This window comes from Tiliqua scincoides, chromosome 3, assembly GCF_035046505.1.
Source record: "Tiliqua scincoides isolate rTilSci1 chromosome 3, rTilSci1.hap2, whole genome shotgun sequence".
Classification (NCBI taxonomy): domain Eukaryota; kingdom Metazoa; phylum Chordata; class Lepidosauria; order Squamata; family Scincidae; genus Tiliqua; species Tiliqua scincoides.
Window position 1 is genome coordinate 69626277 of NC_089823.1, and position 24287 is coordinate 69650563.

The 24287-nt window shown below is 44.3% G+C and overlaps 2 protein-coding genes across 4 annotated transcripts in view; one reads left to right on the plus strand and one right to left on the minus strand.

The window, feature by feature from the left end:
* OTC (ornithine transcarbamylase) overlaps positions 1-516 on the minus strand; it is a 30388-nt gene extending 29872 nt beyond the window's left edge. The window contains exon 1 of the mRNA XM_066619853.1: positions 371-516. Within this exon, the coding sequence (XP_066475950.1) occupies positions 371-447 (77 nt within the window). The 5' untranslated portion in view covers positions 448-516. The remainder of the gene's footprint in view (positions 1-370) is intronic.
* A 1287-nt stretch (positions 517-1803) lies between these two features.
* Positions 1804-24287, plus strand: part of RPGR (retinitis pigmentosa GTPase regulator) — a 51113-nt gene continuing 28629 nt past the window's right edge. Inside the window, exons 1-10 of one of the 3 annotated variants that reach the window (XM_066619796.1) lie at positions 1804-1883; positions 3307-3407; positions 3730-3855; positions 5166-5258; positions 7364-7426; positions 11082-11240; positions 16339-16488; positions 17999-18157; positions 21456-21611; positions 23294-23418. In XM_066619796.1, the coding sequence (XP_066475893.1) occupies positions 5183-5258; positions 7364-7426; positions 11082-11240; positions 16339-16488; positions 17999-18157; positions 21456-21611; positions 23294-23418 (888 nt within the window). In that variant the 5' untranslated portion in view covers positions 1804-1883; positions 3307-3407; positions 3730-3855; positions 5166-5182. Of the gene's footprint in view, positions 1884-2090; positions 2231-3306; positions 3408-3729; positions 3856-5165; positions 5259-7363; positions 7427-11081; positions 11241-16338; positions 16489-17998; positions 18158-21455; positions 21612-23293; positions 23419-24287 lie in introns of those variants that run through there. The other 2 variants (XM_066619797.1, XM_066619795.1) reach the window with 2 other exon arrangements.

Below are 24287 nucleotides of genomic sequence, written 5' to 3' on the forward strand. Positions count from 1 at the left end.
TACAGAAGAAATATCTGAACTCTATATTTTCCTGAAAAGGTCAACTTGATCACTGTACCAGAGTGAAAAAGTGTCAAAAACATTTGTAAATAACAGGACACAATTCTGTTAGGATTGAAATGCACATTTAAAATTCTTTTCTGAGTTGTATAAAATTGGCATTTGCAAACAAAGCAAATGACTGTAATTGCTCTGACATATTAATTGTCTTATGGAATTAATCTACCTTAGTTTCCTGGTTTATGAATGAATGCTGCTAAGCAGCAGAGACAAGCATAACTGATTCATCTGATAAATCTTGCAGCTGCCAAGAATCAGACTAAACAGGCAAGAATGTCCCTTCCAGCTGTGAAGTATCTGATATACTTACCCAATACATTGCACCAGATGTCTGCTGATCTTGTTTACGTTCCTAGGACTGAATAGGGACCTAAAATTAAACAGCATATTTATCTAATGCTAAAGGTTAGTAGTAGAAGAAAAGACATTTAACCAAAGCTAGATGAAGCCAGGAATGCCTTGGCTTTCAGTGAAAGAGCAAAGGTAAAGCAATCATGTGACACTGTTATTTCTGATGTTTGTGAGACCTGCTCAGGGTTACCATGGTATGTAATCTTATCCACATACTATAGATAAGTGTCATTAGGGGTGTTGCAAAATCCGCAGGTTGCATCATGAGCATGATGGGCTATTGGAGGATTGCACAACAATATCTGTGGGTCTCGTCAGACATTTCCCAGGCTGGCAAGAATCTTGTTATGACTGATGAGCAAAAGGGTGCCCTCTCCTCTAAAATACAGATTAAGGCCCACATCCTAACCCACTTTCCAGCACTGGCATAACAGTGCCAATAGGACATGTGCTGCATCCTGCAGTTGGGTCAGTCACTCATGGAGGCCTCCTCAAAGGGAAAGTTTGTTCCCTTACCTCAGAGCTGCGTTGCCCTTATGTCAGTGCTGGCAAGTGGGTTAGGATTGCACCCTATGTCACATGCAATATAAGTTTTTCCACTTGCCAGTGCTCACCTGTTTGAAGTGTGGGATGTGCAGCGGGTGGGTGGGTAGGCAGCTGAGGCAGAGCCTCCCCATGGGCGTCCTTCAAAAAGCGCCGCCACCATTTGAGGCACCCGAGCACCCACAACTCACGTGCACAGCAAGGAGGGAAGGAGCAGAGAGCACATGGGTTGTGGGCACTCGGGTGCCTCACATGGCGGCGGCACTTTTCAAAGGACGCCCATGGGGAGGCTCTGCCTCACCTGCCTCCCCACCCACTGCACATCCCAAACTTCAAATAGGTGGACTGTTTGACGTGGTACGGCGGAGGGCAAACACTGCGTTAGATGAACCTGCTGCTTCATTAGTTGCTGGAGTAGCAGTTGTTTGTTGTGTGTGTTGTGTGTGTGTTGTGTTCAAAGAACAGCTGGACAACTGGGGAGTGTGGAAAGGAAAAGGGCAGGCACTGGGAAGCTGGCGTGAAGTGCTTGACTTGCGGCACAAGCCTCGCCAGGTCTACTCAGAAGTAAGTCCTATTTTGTTCAATGGGGCTTACTCTCAGGAAAGCGTGCTGAGGCCTGCAGCCTCAGACTTGTTGGGCACTGGGGGTTCAGGCAGGTGCTTTGGGAGCTGGGGCCATTTTCCCTGCCCAGGCCAAGCAAGGGGCGGCCTGAAAGCGCCCCTCCCAGGCCACAGCCTCCAAGGCTCTTCTCCCCCCCCGCAACTTGAGCTGCCGCTCTACGCGCCCCCGCCTCTATGGTCGAGGCAGGCCCCGTTGCTAGTGGCAGGAGTGTGTTTACTTCCGGGATCCCGGCTGCCCGCGGCTGCTGTGACCTCCTGGGCGCCGCCCCCTCCCGCCTGCCATGGGGGAGGCCGAGGAGCAGGTGCCTGGTGAGTGACCCCCGGGCAGTTGGTCGGCTGGCGGCGGCCACCCACCCCCCGCGACCCCGGAGGCGGACGCAGCAGCTCCTCCTCTCTCCCTTCTCCGCCCTCTCGGGCTGCAGTCCCAGCCGCGCTTACCAGGGAGGAAGCCCCGCTGACTAGAAGGGGGCTTGCTTCTGAGTAGACAGGCAGCCCATGCCCACTCCTGGGCTTGCCTACTCAGAAGTAAGTCCCATTCAGTCAGTGGGGCTGACTCCCAAGTAAGTGTGGATAGGGTGGCAGCCTCGCTCTCCAAGGAAGCCTCACGTGCTTGCTCAGAAGTAAGACCCATTGGTTTCAGTGGCACTTGCTTCCAAGTAAGTCAAGTCCCCTCTGGAGCCCCTGCCATTCCAGGGGATGTGGGTGCCTGGATGCATTTTAGGTCAGTCTGCTGACTTGGGATCTGTTTTGCATCTCTCTCTCTCTCTCTCTCTCTCTCTCTCACACACACACACACACACACACACACACACACACTCACTCACTCACTCACTCACTCACTCACACACACTCGCACATGATGTGTGTGGACACTTTATACCAGTCATCTACTGACTTGGGATCTGTTTTGCATTACACACACACACACACACACACACACACACACAAAATATGTGTGGACACTTTATACCAGTCATCTACTGACTTGGGATCTGTTTTGCATCAGACACACACACACACATTTATGTTGTGCATTGATGCATTTTATACCAGTCATCTGCTGACTTGGGATCTGTTTTGCATCAGACAGACACATATCTTCTTAACATGCTTACCACTCTTCTTAGTGGTGCCTCTTTTCTCATTTGCACTTTGTCACATTTGCTGTGCTTCTACGAGGCTCATTGTACCATCTTCCATTGCATGTTTACTTACTTGCAGCAGTGGCCATTGCATGTCAATGGGAGCTGCTCCAGTCTTCAATTGACGCAGGTTGAGGGTGGGATAGATACGGTTGCTAGGGGTTCAGTTACAACATGAAAACGGTTGTGGAACAAGGATGCGCTTGGCTCACTTGAAATCATCTTTGCAGTAAAGGGTGCATCTGACAATTTGATCTCAGGGTTTCAGTGGACTGTCACAGCTCTCTAATGAGTACATGGAAGTTGTATTTTTTTTAAAAAAAGTTGTAAAAGATGATATATGAAAGGAGGCTTTCCACAGTTCCTTTCTTCTCTCTTTAAAATATTTGCATTCTTTATGAAAAAGGGATGATTTTTCAAGCACAATCAACTCTGGTTTTGTTTCCCAGTGGCAAGGATTGTTTTACACATTCATATCGCTTGGAGTATTTTAAAGGCCTTAAGGGAAGTGGTTTGTCATGCTACTTATTTCCAAGAGCTGATAGTCTTGTATTTAGGGGGCTATTTTTAGAGCAAATGTATCTTTACAGATGAGTGAGGAAGAGTGGTCAGATTTGGAGCCTGTCAACCTTTACAGTGTGTGTGTCACTCTAACCCAATTTGGAAAGCCTCTTTGAAATCAAGTGTAAACGTAAGTGATGTTTGTTTTTTGCTCTTGTTTTGACCTGCTGTCAGGATTAGCTTTTTTGGCACTATTTTTGAATATGAAAAAAGAGAAGCACACCCATACTGGCAGTATTGTTTGTCAAGTGATACTAGTGGCTATTTTAATAAAAGAAAATTGTACTTACGTCTATATTAGCAGCCCTCAAAACACTAAAGAAAATATAAACTTCAAGAATTTAGGGCATGTTGAATATCAAATGGAAGAGGATACTAGTGGTATTAAGTACTGTAGTGCTGCTAAATTGGAACTCATCTGAAGAATGTTTAAGCTATTTTATTTCTTTTAGAATCCGGTGCTGTATTCACATTTGGAAAAAGCAAGTTTGCAGAAAATATTCCTAGCAAGTTTTGGTTTAAAAGTGACAAACCTTTACACATATCATGCGGAGATGAACATACTTCTATTGTAACAGGTTAGTGTTAAGAAGTTAAGGGACACATTTTCCAATACCTAACTTTTGACGGTGTGGTTTTGTTGCTGCCTCTGTAGCAGCATACTAGGAAAAAGCATTCATATTTGTAAACTTTGGAAGTATGTTGTTGTAAGGCTATCTAATGAGTGCTGCTATGCTATGCACAAGGCCCAGACTGAAACATAGCTTTATATGTTACACAGAAGTAATGACTTGTGCTTCCTCTGTAAGTGAAGTACAAATTCTTACATCTTCCCATATTGAGATGCTTTAGTTTGTCATGGATGTCAAGCTTGTACTCACTAATCTTCAAATGCCTCAGTATGTCAGAGTGTGTCATATAAACACTTAAGTTACATGGTATGAGATATTTATATTAAAGTTTGTTTCAATTATACAAAATATTTAAAAATGCATGAATACATACAGCTTATCACACTGTTAAAAATGATGTTAAGGCCTATATTAATTCTCTAAAATACTTGCAATTAAATCAACTTCTGAATTCAGTGGATGGCATTCCACCTAGTGTTTCCCTCACTCAGAGCTAGCCCTGCAAATGGAAGCTTCCTCCATGAACAGAAGGAGCATTTTCCTCATGGAAGGGGTCCTTTGCAGACTGCAGAGTGCTCCGTGGAGGCTTCCTTTTGTGAAGTGAGGTTCCAACAGCAGAAGTGCTAGTTGGGATGCCACCCAGTGTTTGCTTTGCTGTTGGAGTTGGAGTTGATGCTATTTGCAACTCAATATTTCCTTCCTAAATGTTATCACCAGCTCAGACCTGATGCTGCTGTTCAAGGAGCCAAAGCAGGCTGCAGAGTTCCAAAATCTTTGCAGATGTACAATCCCATTTCAAAACGTGTTCTTGGTGATGAGTGATTTCTAGGCTGTCTTGAAATCTACTTATGGAATACAAAACGTACTACTAAATTTTAAAGAAATTTATCCAAGTAACATTTCTTATTACTGTGGAATGTCTAGTGTACAGTATATAAAATTAATTTTAAATATTTACTCTGTTAGAAACACTAAATTAATATAAAGGGCTTATATCTGTCGTCTGAGTTAGTATAAAAACGAGAAGGAAGTTACAATTTGTACGACTAAAGAGGCCATGGGTCCTACAAAATGTCAAATTAAAAGCACTAGAAAAGAACCTCATCTGTAAAGACTCGACTACATTATATGGAACTTACATACCTTTGTCTAAAATACAATTTCAATATTATTTTACAATAATACATTGAAGCACAAGGTTCTTGAAGCAGGCACAATGGTGGTCACTTTTTTTCTTTGATGTTTGCAATCTGTAGGAAATGGTAAACTTTATATGTTTGGAAGCAATAACTGGGGACAACTGGGATTTGGAACAAAGAACACTATCAACAAGCCAACTTGTGTGAAAGGTTTGTCTTACGTTATTTAACTTACTAATAAGGAGTTCTTTTCAGTTTAGGACACCTAATATCATTTTATAGGCAGCCCAATCCTGGGCTTGGCGCGCCGGCTCACCTCAGGCATGCACTCTCGCAAACGTGCCATAAGGTACGTTTGCAGGCCCTACCGCCGGGTGAGCACCCAACCTCTGCTGCTTGGCGGAAGTCCCCTTTTCCCGAGGAGCCACCCGGCTGCCCGAAGTGCGCAGGTTTGGACTGCCCATCCCAGTGTGGTGATGCAGTGGCACTGGCGTGGTTTCCACTATACACTGAGGGGATTTTTGGCCACTGGAGACCTCCTTGGAGTTAAGGAATTCCCTTGCCCTGGGGATTCTCCTAGCAGCTGTTATGGGTCAGTTCGGACATGCACCAGCTCGATCGCTGGAACAAGTCCAAGTTGATCTGTGAAGGCGGATCAGGCCTGGGAAGGGGGTCAGGATTCAGCATGCACTGCCGAACGCACCCACCAAACCCACCCCTCTGGACCTGATCTGCCTTTCTCCTTGCCTCCATCACTATCCCATTCCAACCTCCCCCATTCCACCACCTTTGACGGCTTACATGCTCTAGCAGGTTTTTGGGTGCATGGGAGGCTACTCCAGCCTCCCCACCAGTGTGTGCCAGTGGAGACTGCTTTGCAATAGCAGTAAAGCAGGCTTGGCCAGTATACTGCGTATTGTGCCAGCCCCAGCCTAGTTAGAATTGGGCCAACAGAGTCTTTTTAGATCCTTCATCATGTTAAAATCTTGGGCAATTTGAGATACCTTCAAAATGTATAACAATCCATATCATCCTGTATGAATGGGATTTTGTATTCCTGTAATCTTGTTGATCTTTTAATCAACCCCTGGGGGCTGGGGAATAAGAATAGGCCCTCAGTTTGGCTGTACTTGTTGTAAGAGGTGACTAAACAGCCACCGGATAGATGGGACCCATTAGCCTGGGAAGGCAGCTCATCTGAGAGAAGGAAAACTCTGATTCCAAACCTCCACTGCCTTGTGGCTACATCCAGTTATGGAAAAGGCTTCAGGAGTCAACCTCGAGGCAAAATCTGGAGCTGGAGTCCCTGAGGCAGTTCATGGCTGAAAACAGTCACGTTCTGGCAACTCCTGCGACGCCGCTGGAACCAACCGTTTTGGCTTCTGCCTTTCCATTGGACCATTTCAGTGACGTGGAGGGGGGGATTTGCTGCATGGCCTATCCTCCATACCTACTTTACTCTGTTCCAGAACCACCATTCAGAGTGCAATACCATAGTCTTCTGAGACTGAAGGATGCCAGCAATCTTGTTGGGGTCTTGTTTCTTGTCATTTAAAGACAAAAAAAGAACAGTGAAAAAGGCTAAGTTTGGGTTAGTTTCTGTCAATGAGACCTAAGCAAAAAGCCTCAGCCCATTTTCAGAGATACAGGCTGTATCCATGGATCTAGCATCCACAGTTTCAGATATCTGTGGTTCACAATCCCCCCCCCCCCACAATGACTTATCTGTTTATGATTGCAGTCTTCCTGTCATTGTTCCTGTATGTTCCAGGCTCTTTCCTGACTGCAAGATGGAAGCAGGAAGCACTCACAGAAAGCAAGGCAGAGGAATGAAAAGAACGAGATGCTTATCAAAGAGTTCAAAGAGCTTAGCGTTGAGTTGTTTTCAGCCATCTGCCTTGATTTTTGTGACTGCTTCGTGCTTCCATTTTGCAGTTAGGAAAGAGCCAGCAAGATCCAGGAACAGCAACACGAAGGCTGCAATCACAAGCAAATAAGGCATTTGCATGATGGGGGTGCAATTGGGGCATTTTGAACCACTTTTTATTGCTCTCTCTTTTATCTGTGGTTTTCATATCCATGGGGGGTCGGAGAACGTATCCCTTGTGGATACAGAGGGATGTCGGTACTGAAATAACTCAGTGAACCATTTTTATCATTCAGGTGTAAATTGGAGAAGAAAGTTCAAGTTATTCATGCTGTAATTGGTCATCTTATTATATTAGGCCACCCCACAATTATCTTAAAGTAACAGCACTAAACATATTTAACAGTAATAATTCTTAAATTATAATCACTGTGTCTTTAATCCATAGCTTTAAAACCAGAAAAAGTAAAACTATCAGCTTGTGGGAGAAATCATACTTTGATTTATACAGGTATGTAATTTTTTATGTTTACACACCATGCATTTTTCTAGGGCAAAGTCTGCCTCTGGCTTGTTGTTGAGAGTGTCTGCAGCTCTCTGCATGTATCCTAAAGAATAGCCAGGGCCTTTAAAATATCAACCAGTTCATATGAAGCTGCTTTACAGTGTGAAAGGGAGTTGGTGTATCTGGTCTAATGCGGCTTACTCTGACTTACAGCATCTCTCCAGTGTCTTAGAAATATATCTTTCGCAGCCGTCTTTCCTGAAATCCTTTAACTGGAGATGCTGGGAACTGGACCTGGGACATTCTGCATGCATATTAAATGACATAACACTAAACTATGACACCTCCCACATATACACTGAAAAATTTTCCCAGTTCTTTTTCTAGAGTAGACTGTTTAAAGAATGCATCTTGAATAGGATTTGGCAAGCAATAGCCAGTTTCCTCAGATGGCAATAGCCAAGTTGTTCAACCAAGTGATTATTCACGTTTAAATATATTCCTGGATACATAAAGTATATCTTTCAGTGGAGGCCATCTTGTTGCATGGCTAGAAAGTTGTCTGCCTACTAGGTTTCCAGTTAGTGAACCTGATGTTTTCATCCAACTGTTAGGGTTCCTAGTTAAGTCAAAAAATGTATACCTAAAACCCGAGCCTGACAACCTGGGTCGACTTATACACCAGTCAATGTGGTGAATAGAGCAGGAGCCTCTGGGAAGCTTCTGGGAAGCTTAACAGCTGTCTGGTGAAGTGGAAGGGGGTGGGTGGACCTGGGCTGAGAAGCAGGACACAGGGGGTAGAGGAATAAGAATTTTTACTAGTAATTATGGTATTCAGATGCAGCCGTTATAGCTTCTTCTCCAAACAGGAAGAGAAGTGAAGGTACTTACGGGAATTGTAGTCTGTATGAGGGTTGCTGCTATGGAAGTGCAGCACTGTACTCACAGTCTCCTCATAACTCCCATAAGCACCTCATCTCCCAATTTGAAGAAGGAGGTAAAATACCTTCTTCTTCTTTTTTCTTTTTGCTGCTGCTTCAGAACATTCCTAGCAAGTGATTTTCAAAGAATTTCACACTCTCTTTAGTTTAGAAGTCTGGCTTTTAAAACACCAGGATGTCATGCTCATTTCCATCTGATACAAAGTCCCAGGTTACCATTCAGTGCACCATTGCAGTGGTACCTCGCATAACGAATGCCCCGCGCAGTGAAAAACTCGCAGAACGAAAGCGTTTTGCGAAGTTTGGTAACTTGCACAACGAATTTTTATGACCCGTGCTTCGCAAGACAAATTTTTGTTTTGTTTTGTTTTGGTTTGACTTAAGGGGGGGATCTTCATGTCAGTTTATGATCCCGTTCACCCTAATAAGGGGCGGATCTTCATGTCAGTTTATGATCCCGTCCACCCTAGTAAGGGGAGGATCTTTATGTAAGTAAGTCCCATTGTGCTTGCTCCCAGGAAAGTTTGCACAGGATTACAGCCTTCAAACTCCCCACTCAGCATCCCCCCATCGCTCATTCACCCTCTCACTGCCCCATTTCCTTCACGTTTCCCCCCCATGATCATGGCAAAAGCAAGCAATTGAGTGCAGCTGCTCTGTCCTCCCCAGCTTAGAGCACAATCCTGTGCGTGTCTCCTCAGAAGTAAGTCCCATTGTGCTTACTCCCAGGAAAGTGTGCACAGGATTACAGCCTTCAAGCTCCCAGCATCCCCCCCCCCCGTTTTTGAAATCCTCTGTACAGTCTGTATGCCTTTAAAGAGCACTTAATAAACACTTTGTAAACCAAATTTGACTTTGTTCTGACTTTTCTTGCCCATAGGAACGCATTAATTAAATTTCAATGCATTCCTATGGGAAAACGCGCTTCGCAAAACGAAAAACTCGCATAACGAAAGGACTTGTGGAACGGATTAATTTTGTTATGCGAGGCACCACTGTACTTGCTCATACTCATTTCTTGTTGCTTGTCTCTCTACTGTAAACTGAATCGCACACTCTCAGTTACATGTTCTAAGTTGTCTGGTACACTTTGAGCCTCTGGCTTAACACACCAGGCACCTTAAATAAGGATCTGATTAACAATTCTACTGGTATGTTGTTTGCAGGCACTTACTCGGATAGTGATAGTGTAAGTACACTTAGGGTGCAATCCTAACCCCTTATGTCAGTGCTTTCCAGCACTGAGATAAGGGCACTGCAGCTCTGAGGTAAGGGAACAAACACTCCCTTACTCTGAGGAGGCCTCTGTGAGTGACACCCAACTGCAGGATGCAGCACATATCCCATTGGCACTGCTATGTCAGTGCTGGAAAACACGGACATAAGGGGTTAGGGATTGCGACCTTACTCTGATAGTTATACAAAAAGGTTGTGAAGACCAAAATTTAAAAAGTTAAGGAATAAAGTGGATTTTTACTAAATTGCATATATTATATACTGTACAGTTCTTAGGTAACAATTACTGGTAGGTCATTTTTCAGGATCTGGCCTCAGTAAAATCAGACAAAATTATAGTCAGACACCCTCCTAAGTTAAAACCCCTGACTTATCTGGGGATCATAGAACATTCCATGATTTTTGACTCAAAACCTGCCCTCAACTTGTCTGTGAGTTCAACTTATAGGCAAGTATCTGTGGTAATTACATCTGAATATGAATTGAGTGTCAGTTTAAACATGGGAAAGGCACACTTTGTGGCTCATTAATTTTACGGCCACCATTAACATTTTGTAGTTTACATGTTTGAATATTAATATGGTTAATTAAGTTGAGCACATATATTAATTGAATTTAATTGCTAATAGACCTTTTAGTGGCACGTAACAGAAAATGCTATGCCTGAAGTCTGTCAGTTTATATTTTTTGAAATGGAAATTCGGATAATTATTTATTTGAAGTATAATAAAGGCTCTTCAGCCAACAAGGCTCTCAGCTTACTGAAAATCAATGGTACCATCATTACTATAGTAAAGGAATGTGTGTGTGTGTGTGTGTGTGTGTGAGAGAGAGAGAGAGAGAGAGAGAGAGAAATGGCTCACTGGAACAACAGCATTAGGGCCCTATCCTATCCAACTTTCCAACTCCGTGCAGCCGCAATGCAGCCCCGAGGTAAGGGAATAAATGCTCCCATACCTTGAGGAGGCCTATGTAACTGTCACCCCACCACAGGATGCAGTGCACACCCCATTGATATAGCTGCAGCGGCTCTGGAAAATTGGATAGGATTGGGCTCTGAGTTATTTCCTAAAAAGCACTGTATGCTAGTGAAAGCACTGTTAGTATAATGGGCCATGTTTACTTTCTACTCCCAAAAAACAAATGAACCTCAATAATGGCAATCTGTTCACAGAGGGAGGAGAAATAGATGGGAGGAGGTGCAACTCTAACTGCATTCCACCCAAATCCTTCAGGTACACAAACTACTCCTACTGTGTTATACATAATAGTACACCAGAGCAGTTACAAAGCAGCATCCCAGTGTCCAGGAGCGATGCCTGAAGAACTGAATAATAGTAATTGCTACAGCCAGCTGTGGACTATTTAGAGGCAACAGTGATCAGATGTCTATGTGGAAAAAATAAACATGATCTGAAGTGGTCTGATTTTTTTAGGGTTTGCTGTCACTTCAAATGTGTTTATATGTGCTTTTCTGTATGCAGAACAAGGAAATGTGTATGCTGCTGGTGGTAACAGCGAAGGGCAGTTGGGATTAAGTGACACAGAGGAAAGAAGTACATTTCATCGAATTAGTTTTTTTACCAATCAGCACAAGATCAAACAGCTGGCAGCTGGATCCTACACATCAGCAGCACTAACTGGTGAGAGCAACAGCTAACAAACATTTTGTTAAATGGGGCTACTTATTTTTCTGAGGGCTTCAGCATTTTTCATTTGACATTTATGGAAGCCTGAACTCTGCATAGTCAAGGTCAAAATTACTTTTGTAGATGAATTGTAATTGTGTTAACAATTTGGAAAATCTGATGTAGGCTGTCGGCAATATCCTTATTTGATTCTTAATTCTGGCTGATAGCTGTGTGATATAATTCTTTGTCTGCTAAACAAATCTCTTTTGAAGGACCTGCCCTACACTTATATACCAGATTTTCTTAGAATTTTAGAAAAATTAATTTCGGGGTTCCAAAGATTAAGGTTCATAATAGCATATACATAATAGCATATACATAATAGCATATACATACAGCCCCCCCTGGGGGCTGGGGCTAAGAATAGGCCCTCAGTTTGGCTGTACTTGTCGTAAGAGGCGACTAAACAGCCACCGGGTAGATGGGACTCGTCAGCCTAGGAAGGCAGCTCATCTAAGAGAAGGAAACTCTGACCTCAAACCTCCACTGCCTTGTGGCTACATCCAGTTCTGGAAAAGGCTTCAGGAGTCAACCTCGAGGCAAAATCAGGAGCCGGAGTCCCTTAGGCAGTTCATGGCTGAACACAGTCACGTTCTGGCAACTCCTGCGTCACCGCTGGAACCAACCGTATTGGCTTCTGCCTTTCCATTGGACCATTCCAGCGACGTGGAGAGGGGGGATTTGCTGCATGGGTAACAGCCTATCCTCCATACCTTCTTTACCCAGGCTTCGCGCACTGGAGAGGACACTCCAACTTCGCCATACGGCGTCGGCACAACACGGGAAGCAGCAGTTTACCGGTTATAAGTCTTTGCTCGATTGGCGTAGAGCATGACGCCAGGGGCTGCTTCCGACGGTGGGAGAGATCATTGCATCTCATTGGGCAGCTACCGCCCGCCTTAAGCTGGGCAGTCCCCAGCCAGTAAGGTGTTGCCTCGCCATGGTCCGTTAACCTCATGGGGTGCGTGGGGTTTAGGGTGAAAACCGACAAGCGGATCGACAACTCTGCACCATGCAACAGAAAACTACTGCCCTAAAGCTGGGCACCTGGAACGTTAGGACAATGACACCTGGCTTCTCTGATGACCTGCAAGAAATAGACGACGCACGCAAAACAGCTGTCATCGACATGGAGCTGAGCAGACTGCAGATGGACATCGTCGCCCTTCAAGAGACTAGGCTGCCAGATTCCGGATCTGTCAAGGAGAGAAATTTCTCATTTTTCTGGCAGGGAAAACCACCAAACGAAACCAGGGAACATGGCGTTGGCTTTGCGGTCAGAAATACCCTGCTGAAATCCATCATCCCACCTACTGTGGGAAGTGAAAGAATTTTGTCCCTGCAGCTCCAGTCATCAGCAGGACCTATCACTCTCATCAGTGCTTATGCACCGACTCTGTCGTCTCCAGCAGAAGCCAAAGACAAATTCTATGATGACCTGGCCACCACTGTCAAGAAAATCCCTGTAAAAGAACCATTGTTCATCCTCGGCGATTTCAATGCTAGAGTTGGTGCTGATAACAGTTCATGGCCCACTTGCTTAGGTCAGTTTGGCACTGGGAGGATGAACGAAAATGGCCAACGCCTGCTAGAGTTTTGCTGTCATCACGGTCTCTGTGTCAGCAACACGTTCTTCAACACAAAGCCGCAACATAGAGTCTCTTGGAGACATCCAAGATCAAAGCACTGGCACCAGCTCGACCTGATCCTCACCAGACGCTCCAGCCTTCCCAGCATCAAGATCACACGCAGTTATCATGGTGCTGCCTGCGACACTGACCACTCCCTGGTGTGCAGCAGAGTGAAACTGCAAACAAAGCGACTGTATCACACGAAAAAGGAAGGAAGACCTCGCATTGATACCAGCAAGACCCGGGATCAGAGAAAAGTGGAGGAATTTGCACAAGCGCTTGAGGAATCTCTTCCAGGCCCGGCCGACGCAAACGCATCCAACAGATGGGAACATTTCAAGAATACCGTTTACAACACCGCCTTGTCCATATTCGGCAAGAAGACCAACAAGGCGACAGACTGGTTTGAAGCCCACTCTGAGGAGTTGACACCAGTCATTGAGGAAAAGAGGAGAGCTCAAGCAGCATACAAGGTCTGTCCCAGTGAGCGCAACCTGCAGGTCCTCCGAACTGCTCGCAGCAAAGTCCAACAGACTGCCAGGAGATGTGCTAATGACTACTGGCTCCAGCTCTGTTCCGAGATACAGATAGCAGCTGACACGGGCAACATCAAGGGGATGTATGATGGTATCAAGCAGGCCCTAGGTCCAACACAGAGGAAAATTGCCCCTCTGAAGTCTGCCACAGGCGAGGTCATCCAGGATCGGGCGCAGCAGATGGAACGCTGGGTGCAGCACTACTCTGAGCTATATTCCAGAGAAAATGTAGTCACTGAAGAAGCACTGAACAACATTGAGTGCCTGCCTGTACTGGAAGAGCTTGACAGCGAACCAACCCTAGAAGAACTTCACGTGGCCCTGGACTCCCTTGCCTTTGGCAAGGCACCTGGAAAAGACAGCATCCCTGCTGAAGTCCTAAAATGCTGCAAAGAGATCATTGTCACTGAGCTGCATGAAATCCTCTGTCTCTGCTGGAGAGAAGGTGGAGTACCTCAAGACATGAGGGATGCAAACATCATCACGCTGTACAAGAACAAAGGTGACAGGGGTGACTGCAACAACTACCGCGGCATCTCTCTCCTTAGCGTTGTAGGAAAGCTGTTTGCCCGAGTTGTACTAAAGAGGCTCCAGGTACTTGCAGAGAGCGTCTATCCAGAATCGCAGTGTGGATTCCGAGCCAACAGGTCCACCACTGATATGGTATTCTCCCTTAGACAACTGCAGGAGAAATGCAGGGAACAACGACAGCCACTCTTTATAGCCTTCATAGATCTCACAAAGGCTTTCGACCTGGTCAGCAGAGACGGCCTCTTCAAGATTCTCCCCAAGATTGGATGTCCACCCAGGCTCCTCAGCATCATCAGATCCTTCCACAAGGACATGAAGGGCACTGTTGTCTTCGATGGCTCCACATCAGACCCTTTTGACATCCGAAGCGGAGTGAAGCAGGGCTGTGTTCTTGCACCAACCTTGTTTGGGATTTTCTTCGCTGTCCTGCTGAAGCAGGCCTTTGGAACTGCAACAGAAGGCATCTATCTCCGGACCAGATCAGACGGAAAGCTCTTCAACCTCTCCAGACTGAGAGCAAAATCCAAAGTCCAGCTGAAATGTCTGCGTGACTTCCTCTTTGCCGACGATGCAGCTGTCACTACCCACTCTGCCAAAGATCTCCAGCAGCTCATGGATCGTTTTAGCAAGGCCTGCCAAGATTTTGGACTGACAATCAGCCTGAAGAAAACACAGGTCATGGTTCAGGATGTGGACTCACCTCCCTGCATTACAATCTCTGAGCATGAACTGGAGGTTGTCCATGACTTTGTGTACCTTGGCTCAACGATCTCCGACACTCATTCTCTCGATGCCGAGCTAAACAGGCGCATCGGTAAAGCAGCTACCACGTTTTCCAGACTCACAAAGAGAGTCTGGTCCAACAAGAAGCTGACGGAACATACCAAGATCCAGGTCTACAGAGCTTGCGTCCTGAGTACACTTCTGTACTGCAGCGAGTCATGGACTCTTCGCCCACAACAGGAGAGGAAACTGAGCGCTTTCCACATGCGCTGCCTCCGACGCATCCTCGGCATCACCTGGCAGGACAAAGTTCCAAACAACACAGTCCTGGAACGTGCTGGAATCCCTAGCATGTATTCACTGCTGAAACAGAGATGCCTGCGTTGGCTCGGTCATGTCGTGAGAATGGATGATGGCCGGATCCCAAAGGATCTCCTCTATGGAGAACTCGTGCAAGGAAAGCGCCCTACAGGTAGACCACAGCTGCGATACAAGGACATCTGCAAGAGGGATCTGAAGGCCTTAGGGATGGACCTCAACAAGTGGGAAACCCTGGCCTCTGAGCGGCCCGCTTGGAGGCAGGCTGTGCAGCATGGCCTTTCCCAGTTTGAAGAGACACTTGGCCAACAGTCTGAGGCTAAGAGGCAAAGAAGGAAGGCCCATAGCCAGGGAGACAGACCAGGGACAGACTGCACCTGCTCCCGGTGTGGAAGGGATTGTCACTCCCGGATTGGCCTTTTCAGCCACACTAGACGCTGTGCCAGAACCACCTTTCAGAGCGCGATACCATAGTCTTTCGAGACTGAAGGTTGCCAATACATACATGCGGGACTTAAAACAAAGTGTTACAACTCCTCAGTTGCAAGCTGAAGCAGCAGATGGTCTCCCTCTGCTCACCCCCTGTTCTGCTTTGTTGGTTTTCAAATGGATGCCTCAACGTTTTGTGGCTGCTGGAGGCCACTTGACCATGCTCAGTCTGCATCAGGTAGCTTTGAGGTCTTTTGTTCTTTTAATTTACAACCATATCTGCATATCTGGGGAATCTTCTCAGTAGGGAGAAGCCACTGCTTGTCTGTGCATGGTCTTATTTCATATCTAAACTGATAGGCACTCAACTACCTGAATTTGCTATTTTGTGTATACATGCTGTCACAGGCTGTCTGCCTTTAAAATGTCACATCATGTAGTGCAATTTGACAAGGTGAACTGCCCTGGTCTTTTAGCTTGCAACAAGCAGTGCTTTATCTGTATAATATGCTACAATTTCATTTTTGTTTGACTTCAAAAAGAAATAATTTTAGATAAGACATGACAGTATGTAGTTTGCTTCCAAATGCAGCTCACTGGCCCTTATCCTAAATTGCATGTAAGAACATCTAGCACACTGCAGAATTTTACTGTCATTTCTAAACTGCAGACCTGTCCCCACTTCATGCTGTTTTACAGATTGTTTTTATAATTACCATCCTCCAGGCTCTCTGTGTTTAAAATGTCATGTTGATGTAGTGTAAGGGTTGCAGTTCATAAATCACAATATGTGTAACTGAACTGCAGCTGCTTTGTTTTTGTATTATTTCATTCTTAAACAGTTTGGTGTTAACTTTACATTCATGAACTTGTTCTTTTAAGAGGATGGACAACTTTTTATGTGGGGAGACAATTCTGAAGGACAGATTGGCTTGGCTGATGAAACTAATGTGTGTATTCCTCATCAAGTGAATATTGGGAAACCTGTTTCCTGGATCTCTTGTGGATATTACCACTCTGCCTTGGTCACAAGTAAGTGTGAAATTCTACAGATATGCTATGCACTATGAAATGTCATTTGGATATGCTATAAACCAGCAATTTTCAAACTGGGTGCAGGACCCAGCAGTGGGTCATGATCCTATTTTTGGTGGTTTGCAAAAATCTCAGGGCAGATTAAGCTATGTGTATCAAGGGTTAAGCAAGGCACAACATGGGGAGAGCATGTTGCCCAATCATCATACCCCATGGCATTTAGAAATTGAGCAGCAGCCTCTAGGGCCTCTAAAAAATTTGAAAACCATTGATGTAAACCAGGGGTGTCCAAACATTTTGGCAAGTGGGCCACATCATCTCTCTGACACTGTGTTAGGGGCCAGGGAAAAAAGTATTAATTTACATTTCAAATTTGAATAAATTTACATAAATGAATATATTAGAGATGGAACTTATATGAATGAATGAAGATCTTGCAATAGCTCAAGGCGTATAAAAGGCCTTGCACAAAGCAAGACCAGCCTTTTCTTCACTGCCACTGCTGCATCACAGACATGAAACAGCAAGCAGTGGAGGGAGCCCTCATCCCACAGCTCACGCGAGAGGTTGAACAGTTGCCCTCACACCGAGAGCAGTTGCAACAGGCCAGCATGGGCTCCAGCAAGCCTCTGGAGGACCAGAGTCTCCTTGGAGTCTGAGGGCTCCCTGCGGGCCGGATTGGGAGTCCCCAAGGGCCGCAAGTGGCGCCCGGGCCGGGGTTTGGGCACCCCTGATGTAAACCATGACATTCGATTAAGAGCACAATCCTAAGTTCTTCAGCTCTGGCATTACAAGCATAGTGCTGGTGCTGGGCGTCGCAAATGTGCAGTAAAGCAGTTTATGGCACTGTCTGTGCAGGGAGTGCTAGTGCCAGACGGATGCTCCCTCGAGCAAAGAAAAAACTCTGGGTGGCGGTAAGGTCTGTGGGGACAGGGAGGAACCAGGGTAAGAGGGGGTGGAACTGGCAGATCCCTGCTCTGCTGTGTCCTATCCTGCTGTGTCCTATGCTGTGTCCTGCTGTGCCTATACATAGCTGGCACAGACTTGAGAAGCCCCATTTCAGGGCTTGGGCCCTTCCCACAGGAAGACCTCTGGCGGCCCTGGCAATGCCCCTGGATGAAGCAGTCACCATTTTGGCACCGCTGCATCTGGTGGCAGCACCACCATTAGGATTGGGCTGTAAGTCCCCAAGGCTGCAATCCTATCTACATTTACCTTGGAGTTAGCCCCATTGACTACACTAAAAATTACTTCTGAGTAGACATGCATAGGATAGGGCTGCAAGTGTAGCTTTAAGGGCGCTACATTAATTATTGATTAAGGGTTTGGATTCTATTTGTGCTTGGATATATTTTTCAGATCTGGTGATTGGTTTGTGAGTTAAATTTAAATACAGTCCTAAGGCAGAAGATGCACATGTCACAAAACAAACATGCAAAAATAATCTGCAGACAAATTTCTTTGCTGCTTATGGCACAGTACCAGTCTTGTTTCTTTTTTTATTCAGGAGATGGTGAACTCTATACATTTGGCGAGCCTGAGAATGGGAAGCTAGGTTTGTCACCTGAACAACTGCAAAACAACAAGGTTCCACAACTTGTTTCTGGAATTTCGGGTAGGGTTAATAAGGTTGCCTGTGGAGGAGGTCATACAGTTGCACTGGCAGGTATGCAAATTACGGCTTTATTCTGATTGGTCAGTGTTATGGGTTCAATTGTTTTTCCTCATAACCCTAAAATGCTGGTGAATTTGTGAGTTAGTTGGCAGGGATTATGAAAGGAGAAATATATACAACAGGTATCAAAGTATCTAATATTTTGGGGGAAGGCAAGGTCTGTTGCTTTGATCAAAGAAAGGTCTGATCCCAAAGCTCTTACAGGAGTTAGGCGTTTTCACATTTTGTGACCTGTTGATGTTCAGTAGGCTGTTGTACAAGTGGAGTCGCATCTTACAGATGGGTGTGTAAGACGCATCTTACACACATCTGAAACTTGAGTGTGTAAGATGAAAATCACGTATAAAATTACCCTTAAATTCTCCCATGCTGCATACACTCTATTGTAATTGAGCAATCAGATTAGCTTTCGTAATATGTATGCATGCAATAATCCAATGTTTGCTCAGAAGTGAATTATGATAATGACCAAATATGAAAGAATAGAAACTCAGATAGACACTGAGCAGAAACAGAAAGAGGAGATGATTCTAACATTAGCACAACGTTGCTGTGAGGGAGGAGAGATGCAGTAGAGGCTAACCCATAAAACAGTACAGGTTGTCCCTTGTTATCCACTGGGGTTCCGTTCCAGATAAAAAAAAACAGTGGGAAAATTGATTTAAAGACCCACTTCCAGGTTTCTTGCCCCTCCATTGCTCCTAATAGAATAAGGTTGTGCCTCAACAGGGGTTTAATTCTGGGACTCCCTGCTGATACCATGCGTTAAAGCAGTTAAAAAAAAAGTAAAAAATGCATCCCTTTACAATTGTGGTTTAAAAACAGCTTTTCTTACTGTTGTAGAGAGGCAGTCAGCAATTAGAAATGCAAAGGACCCCCTGCCTTAGCCTGGCTCAGCTGAAGAATGGCATGATCCCTTGCATGACTATCTCTCTACAAAAGTAAGAAAAGCAGTTTTTTAAACCTGTGATTTTTAAAGAGATGCATTTTTTCCCTTCTCCAGGGATTAGCACATTCCTTCTCATTTGCAGTGGCCGTTCGGGTTGAGTCAAACCAGTGCATAAAAAATCCGTGTATAACAAAGTTGGACCTATTCATCAGAATTTAGAAAGGGTCAGTGCATGATTTCAGGAAGAGCATGTTGAAAGGAAGGTGTTAAATGGTTAATTACCTCTGAATCTGAGTGTATTTTACTTAGCCCAAAGGAACCTTAGCCCAAAGGAGCTGCAGGAAAAAGCTAGCTTATAGCAGCATGCTAAACACTGAATCCTACACGTACTGACACAGTGCCAAATCCTATCCAATTTTCCAGTGCCAGTGCTGCTGTACCTATGGGGTATGCACATTTTCCTGTGTTGGGGAAGCAGTCACAGAGGCCACCTCAAGGTATGGGAACATTTGTTCCCTTACCTCGGGGCTGCATTGCAGCTGCACTGGTACTGGAAAGTTGGATAGGATTGGGCTCGCATTCTCATTACTGCCTTGTCTGGGCTGGGATGGTAAGGAGAGTAGCCCCTGCCTGAAGAAATATGGGCAAAGGTGTTAGGCTCTTGATGCCAAATAATTCCTGTATCAATTCTTCCTCCTGCTGCGGCCCCTAGTAGCCTGTTCCGCACCATTTTAAAGTGGATTTTTTTTGGGGGGGGGGCACAGAGGTGCTTTGGGGAGGAAGGTGGCAGGAAAGGCCTGTTGCACAAGTAGTGAGGCAGATGACTAATTTTGCTCTAGCATTTTCCAGCAGAGGGAGCTTTAATATTGAAATTTAGAAAGAAGGTAACTATACAGGTTGACAGCCCAATCCTATGCATGTCTACTCAGAAGTAAGTCCCATTAGTGTCAATTGGGCTTACTCCCAGGAAAGTGTGGATAGGATTGGGCTGTGAGTCTTATTATTCAGGGTTTCATTCCCAGAACTCACATGGATGGCAAAAATCGCACTAAAGCAAATCCATTTAAAAAACAATATCCTTTTGCTCAGTGATTTAAAAACAGCCTTACTGACCTTTTGCGCACAGAGGCAATTGGTCTCTCTCTAGGTGCTTAGAAAGGCTTGATTTGGTGGCAGCGACCCCTCCCTTCCCCAGGAGCCCAGGGCAGAGAAAGAAAGGAGGAGGTGATAATGACTTGCTTTTTTCATGTGCTCAGGGACAAGAGAGAGGTCGCTTGCCTGGGAGTGAGGCTGTTCTAAGTGCCCGGAGAGATAATGATTGGTGGATTGTTAGCTGGCTGCCATCTCTCACATTAATGAGGCTATTGTTAAATGTCTTTTTTCCTTTGATTTAAAGGGCCCTTCTCATTGAGTTAAGATAAAACTACAGGTAAAAAATTTGTGGATAATTAGGTTATACCTATAGTTTTATGCAGGGTTAAAATATGTAGTATGGCTGTTGACAAACCCTAGCATATTTTTAAATTGCTGTATAAACTACAAACCTACAAATGTATTAAATCCATTACATGCTAATTAAGAAATCAAACAACTTTGGTCAGTATAAACATGAATACAGAGCATTCTGAATTATTTAACAAGTGGCTGAATTTTATTTCCTGCTTTTTGGGATTGCAAGACAGATCGGTAGACTGACAGATCAGTCATAGATCAGGTCACTCATTTAATGGCAGCAAAAAGTATTGCTTGTATTTGTCTAAGGTTCAGAATTTTGGATCCTGGCTCAGTTAATGTTTCTTTTATTGCATTAAATAATGGATCAATCCAAATCTGCTGTTTATCTTCAATGTGATATTAATTTCACATTGTTTCTGAGCAGGGTTTCTAATAATTGCCCTCTCCACAGGTCAGCTTAAGCAATCCACATCACAGTGTGACATAACTGACAGCAGACTATTTGTATGTCCATTAGAATTGCCTCTAAAACACTTGTAGGATGTGCTGCTACCTAGCCTGCCATCTTATGAATGTGGTTTTGACTCAGAGAAGTGTGAGCAGAGTTCAGTCATACAGTAGGGATTTCTTACTGTCTTCTTCCTGTTGCAGCCCTAGCACCCCTTATAAATCTGCCGCTGAATACAAGGGGTAGTGGGATGGAATTCTAGAGACTGTAAAGGGGGGGGGGACTTCTTGCATGAACAGAAGTGCTTTTCCATTCACACAAAGCATCTTTGGATCCAACTGTGGGTTTATGTGTCTTTGTTGTAATATTTTCTGCTTCTCCTTTTGAACTTCTCTTTGTTTCCATTTGCCCAGCTCTTCCGTTCAAGATTATTTTGTGTTTGCTTACACTGTCTTCCCTAAGATCAGCATGCATTTTACTTCATATACATTTTACAGAGGGAGATGTCTACACATTTGGCCTTGGTCAATATGGTCAGCTTGGACACGGTACATTTATTTTTGAAACCTTTGAACCAAAGATTGTGGATCGCCTTGGGAGGCATAAAATTTGTAGCGTTTCAAGTGGGGAAAATCATACAGCTTTAATAACAGGTATGTATGCTGCCAGTTCAGAAATGGCCTTGAAAGCCATTCATGTACTTTTGCGTATAATATAAATTATCTAAACCTCCAGATCGGAGAATAACATGTGGTATGAAATATTAAATCAGATGCTCTCAGAGTGGGTCTCCTGCCTACCGGGAAAATGTAAGGGAGGATTGTAAGGGAAAATGTAAGGGAAGGGGAGTGTAAGGGCAGGCTGGGTAAAACTGAAACTCCAGTTTTGGAGCAGCGTTGAAGAAAAGTATACTGTGGCTATTTGACCAACAGCTTCTGCTGAGGGTGCCCTAAATAGCATTTCCTGATCCACATATATCACAGTTTGCCATTAACAGCTGGATTGGAAAAAACATGGTTTGCCTCCAAACCAGAATTGAAATCCACTGTTTGAAGTGAATTCACATGAGGCACACATGTGAACCAAGCCATTGGATTTTTCGGATCTTAACAGAAGAGATTCTGAATATTTGAACCAAGTATCTGTAGCAGCTGTTGAAGACTTTAGGCAGCCTTAATTAACAGCAGTCTTTCAGGAATGTGCTAAACTGCCTCATGGCACTTGGTGTGTACATCTTGATAGAAATAAGCGATTGTGGTTGCTGTCTAAATCTTCATACTGTGCATTAAGTATATCCACCAGATGTGACTTTCTGTCAAACAGGATTATGCACATTTTGTTTATGCATAATTAATGTAATTTAAATAAAATGAGCAGATTAACTGTGACCCTCTACTGCTTGTGGTTTCTGCTGCAAAGCTCTTTTCTCAGCAAGTTGAATCAGTTATGTCAGCTGCCATTGACAAAACAAACTTCTTATCTATTTGATTCAGTGACTGTGGAGTCTGCGTTTTGCATGACCACACAGATTTAGAACAATGGGAATTTAATGTTGAAGACTTAAGACCAAGATTGAAATCTTGGACATGTGAAATATCTGGTATGGAAGAATGGAGAATTTGTCATCTGTATCAGTTTTAAGAATATTTTGGGCCACTTTCTCATATTTATGTCTTTTATGTTAACCATGTTAATGTTTCCTTTTTTCTTCCTTTAATGAAAATCCTTTCTTAAAGTTCAAATATCTATTTTAGAGTTTTTGCTCTTGGAAATAAAAGGAATTCTTTTTGTTAAATTGCTTGCTTCTTGATGGGATTTTTTGACTGACAGCCCAGTCCTAACCTGTGCTGGTGCAGTGGGGCCACATGGCATCCATTGTATCCAGCATAGCTTAGGTGAAGGCTGGAGATCTCCTTGGAGTAAGGGGATATTTTCCCCTTATTCCAAGTAATGCCCCAGCCTGCCCAATGGAGCTACTCAGCTAAATAGCTGGTGCAGATCTGAGAAGCTACATATAGGGCTTCCAGGCCTGGGAGGGAGGGAATATAGGATATAACAGAGGCCTTCTTCACCAATCCCCCCCCTTGCCAAATCTATCCCACTCCTGTTCTGCCCTTCCTCAACCCCTTTACCTCCGCTGGCAGCCAGGGGTCGGCATACAGTGCCAGCGGAACAGTGCTGCCAGTCCCGCCAGTGCTGCCTTCTCCTGAGTTGTTGCAAATGTACTTTAAAGCACATTTGTGCTGGCTTGTGCTGGTGTAGCAGATGCATTGTGAGGCTTTTTACCCTCTACTGCATTATGCATTACTAAACCTGTTCCTCTCTCCGCACTTAGAGAATGGCCTTATGTATACTTTTGGAGATGGCCGGCATGGCAAATTGGGACTTGGGGAAGAAAATTACACTAATCAATTTGTACCTACATTATGCATCAATTTTTTGAAGTTTACTGTACATACGGTAAGACTTTATTTTGTGTCCTGTGTCCCATTGTATTTCAAGGAACTGATTGTTGTAAGCTTATACATATGCTAGACAATATCATATTCTGTAATTAGAGATAAGCAATGTAAAAATGTTGAGTTCTTCTGATTACTAGTTTGTTTACCTTTTTGTGTTTAGACTGGGAAATAGACTTTTGTGTGAAGGTGTTCCTTTTTGTTTCATGGTGCAAACACAATGCTGAGTCTTTGTACTGAAAACAGTTGAAAGCAATTCATGTGTTTAAGCAAATTTCTGAGATTCATAACATTCTGTTCCTGTATACTAAAATCCCCTTGAAGATCTGGGATTTGGACCAACTATTCTTTGACTGTTTTTCAGCATTAAGCCTATTTAACATTGCAGAACATGCAACAAATTACAGGAGAAAGTAATTAATGGGAAGAAGAGAAGGAATAAAAAATCCTTTTTGTTTCTTCCCTCAGTTGTTTTAGTATGCTTAGTCCCCCTTTGCCCATAAAACAATAGTTGGAGAGACAGGGTTGGGCTCAGAGAGAGCTTCCTTTGAGTTCAAGTGCCTGTCCTTTGCCAACAGTTGTTTGGTTGTCCAAGCAATCATAGCCCTCCTCCCTTGCCCTGACATTAGATAAGGGATTAATAAGAGCTGAGTTAGTTCTTTTTCTCCATCCCTAAGTACCAAGGAGAATAAATTAGACTTGGAGAAAGCATGCACTTTGATTTATGTTCTCTGAAGACAATTCTGCATGTGATAATTAGTGTGATAATTGGGAAACAGATTGAGGCTGACCCAGTTCAGTCTCAGCCTGCCCTCAAAATGATTACATGCAGGAGTGGTAAATGGCCTCAGACCTGGTGTGCTAAGAGTT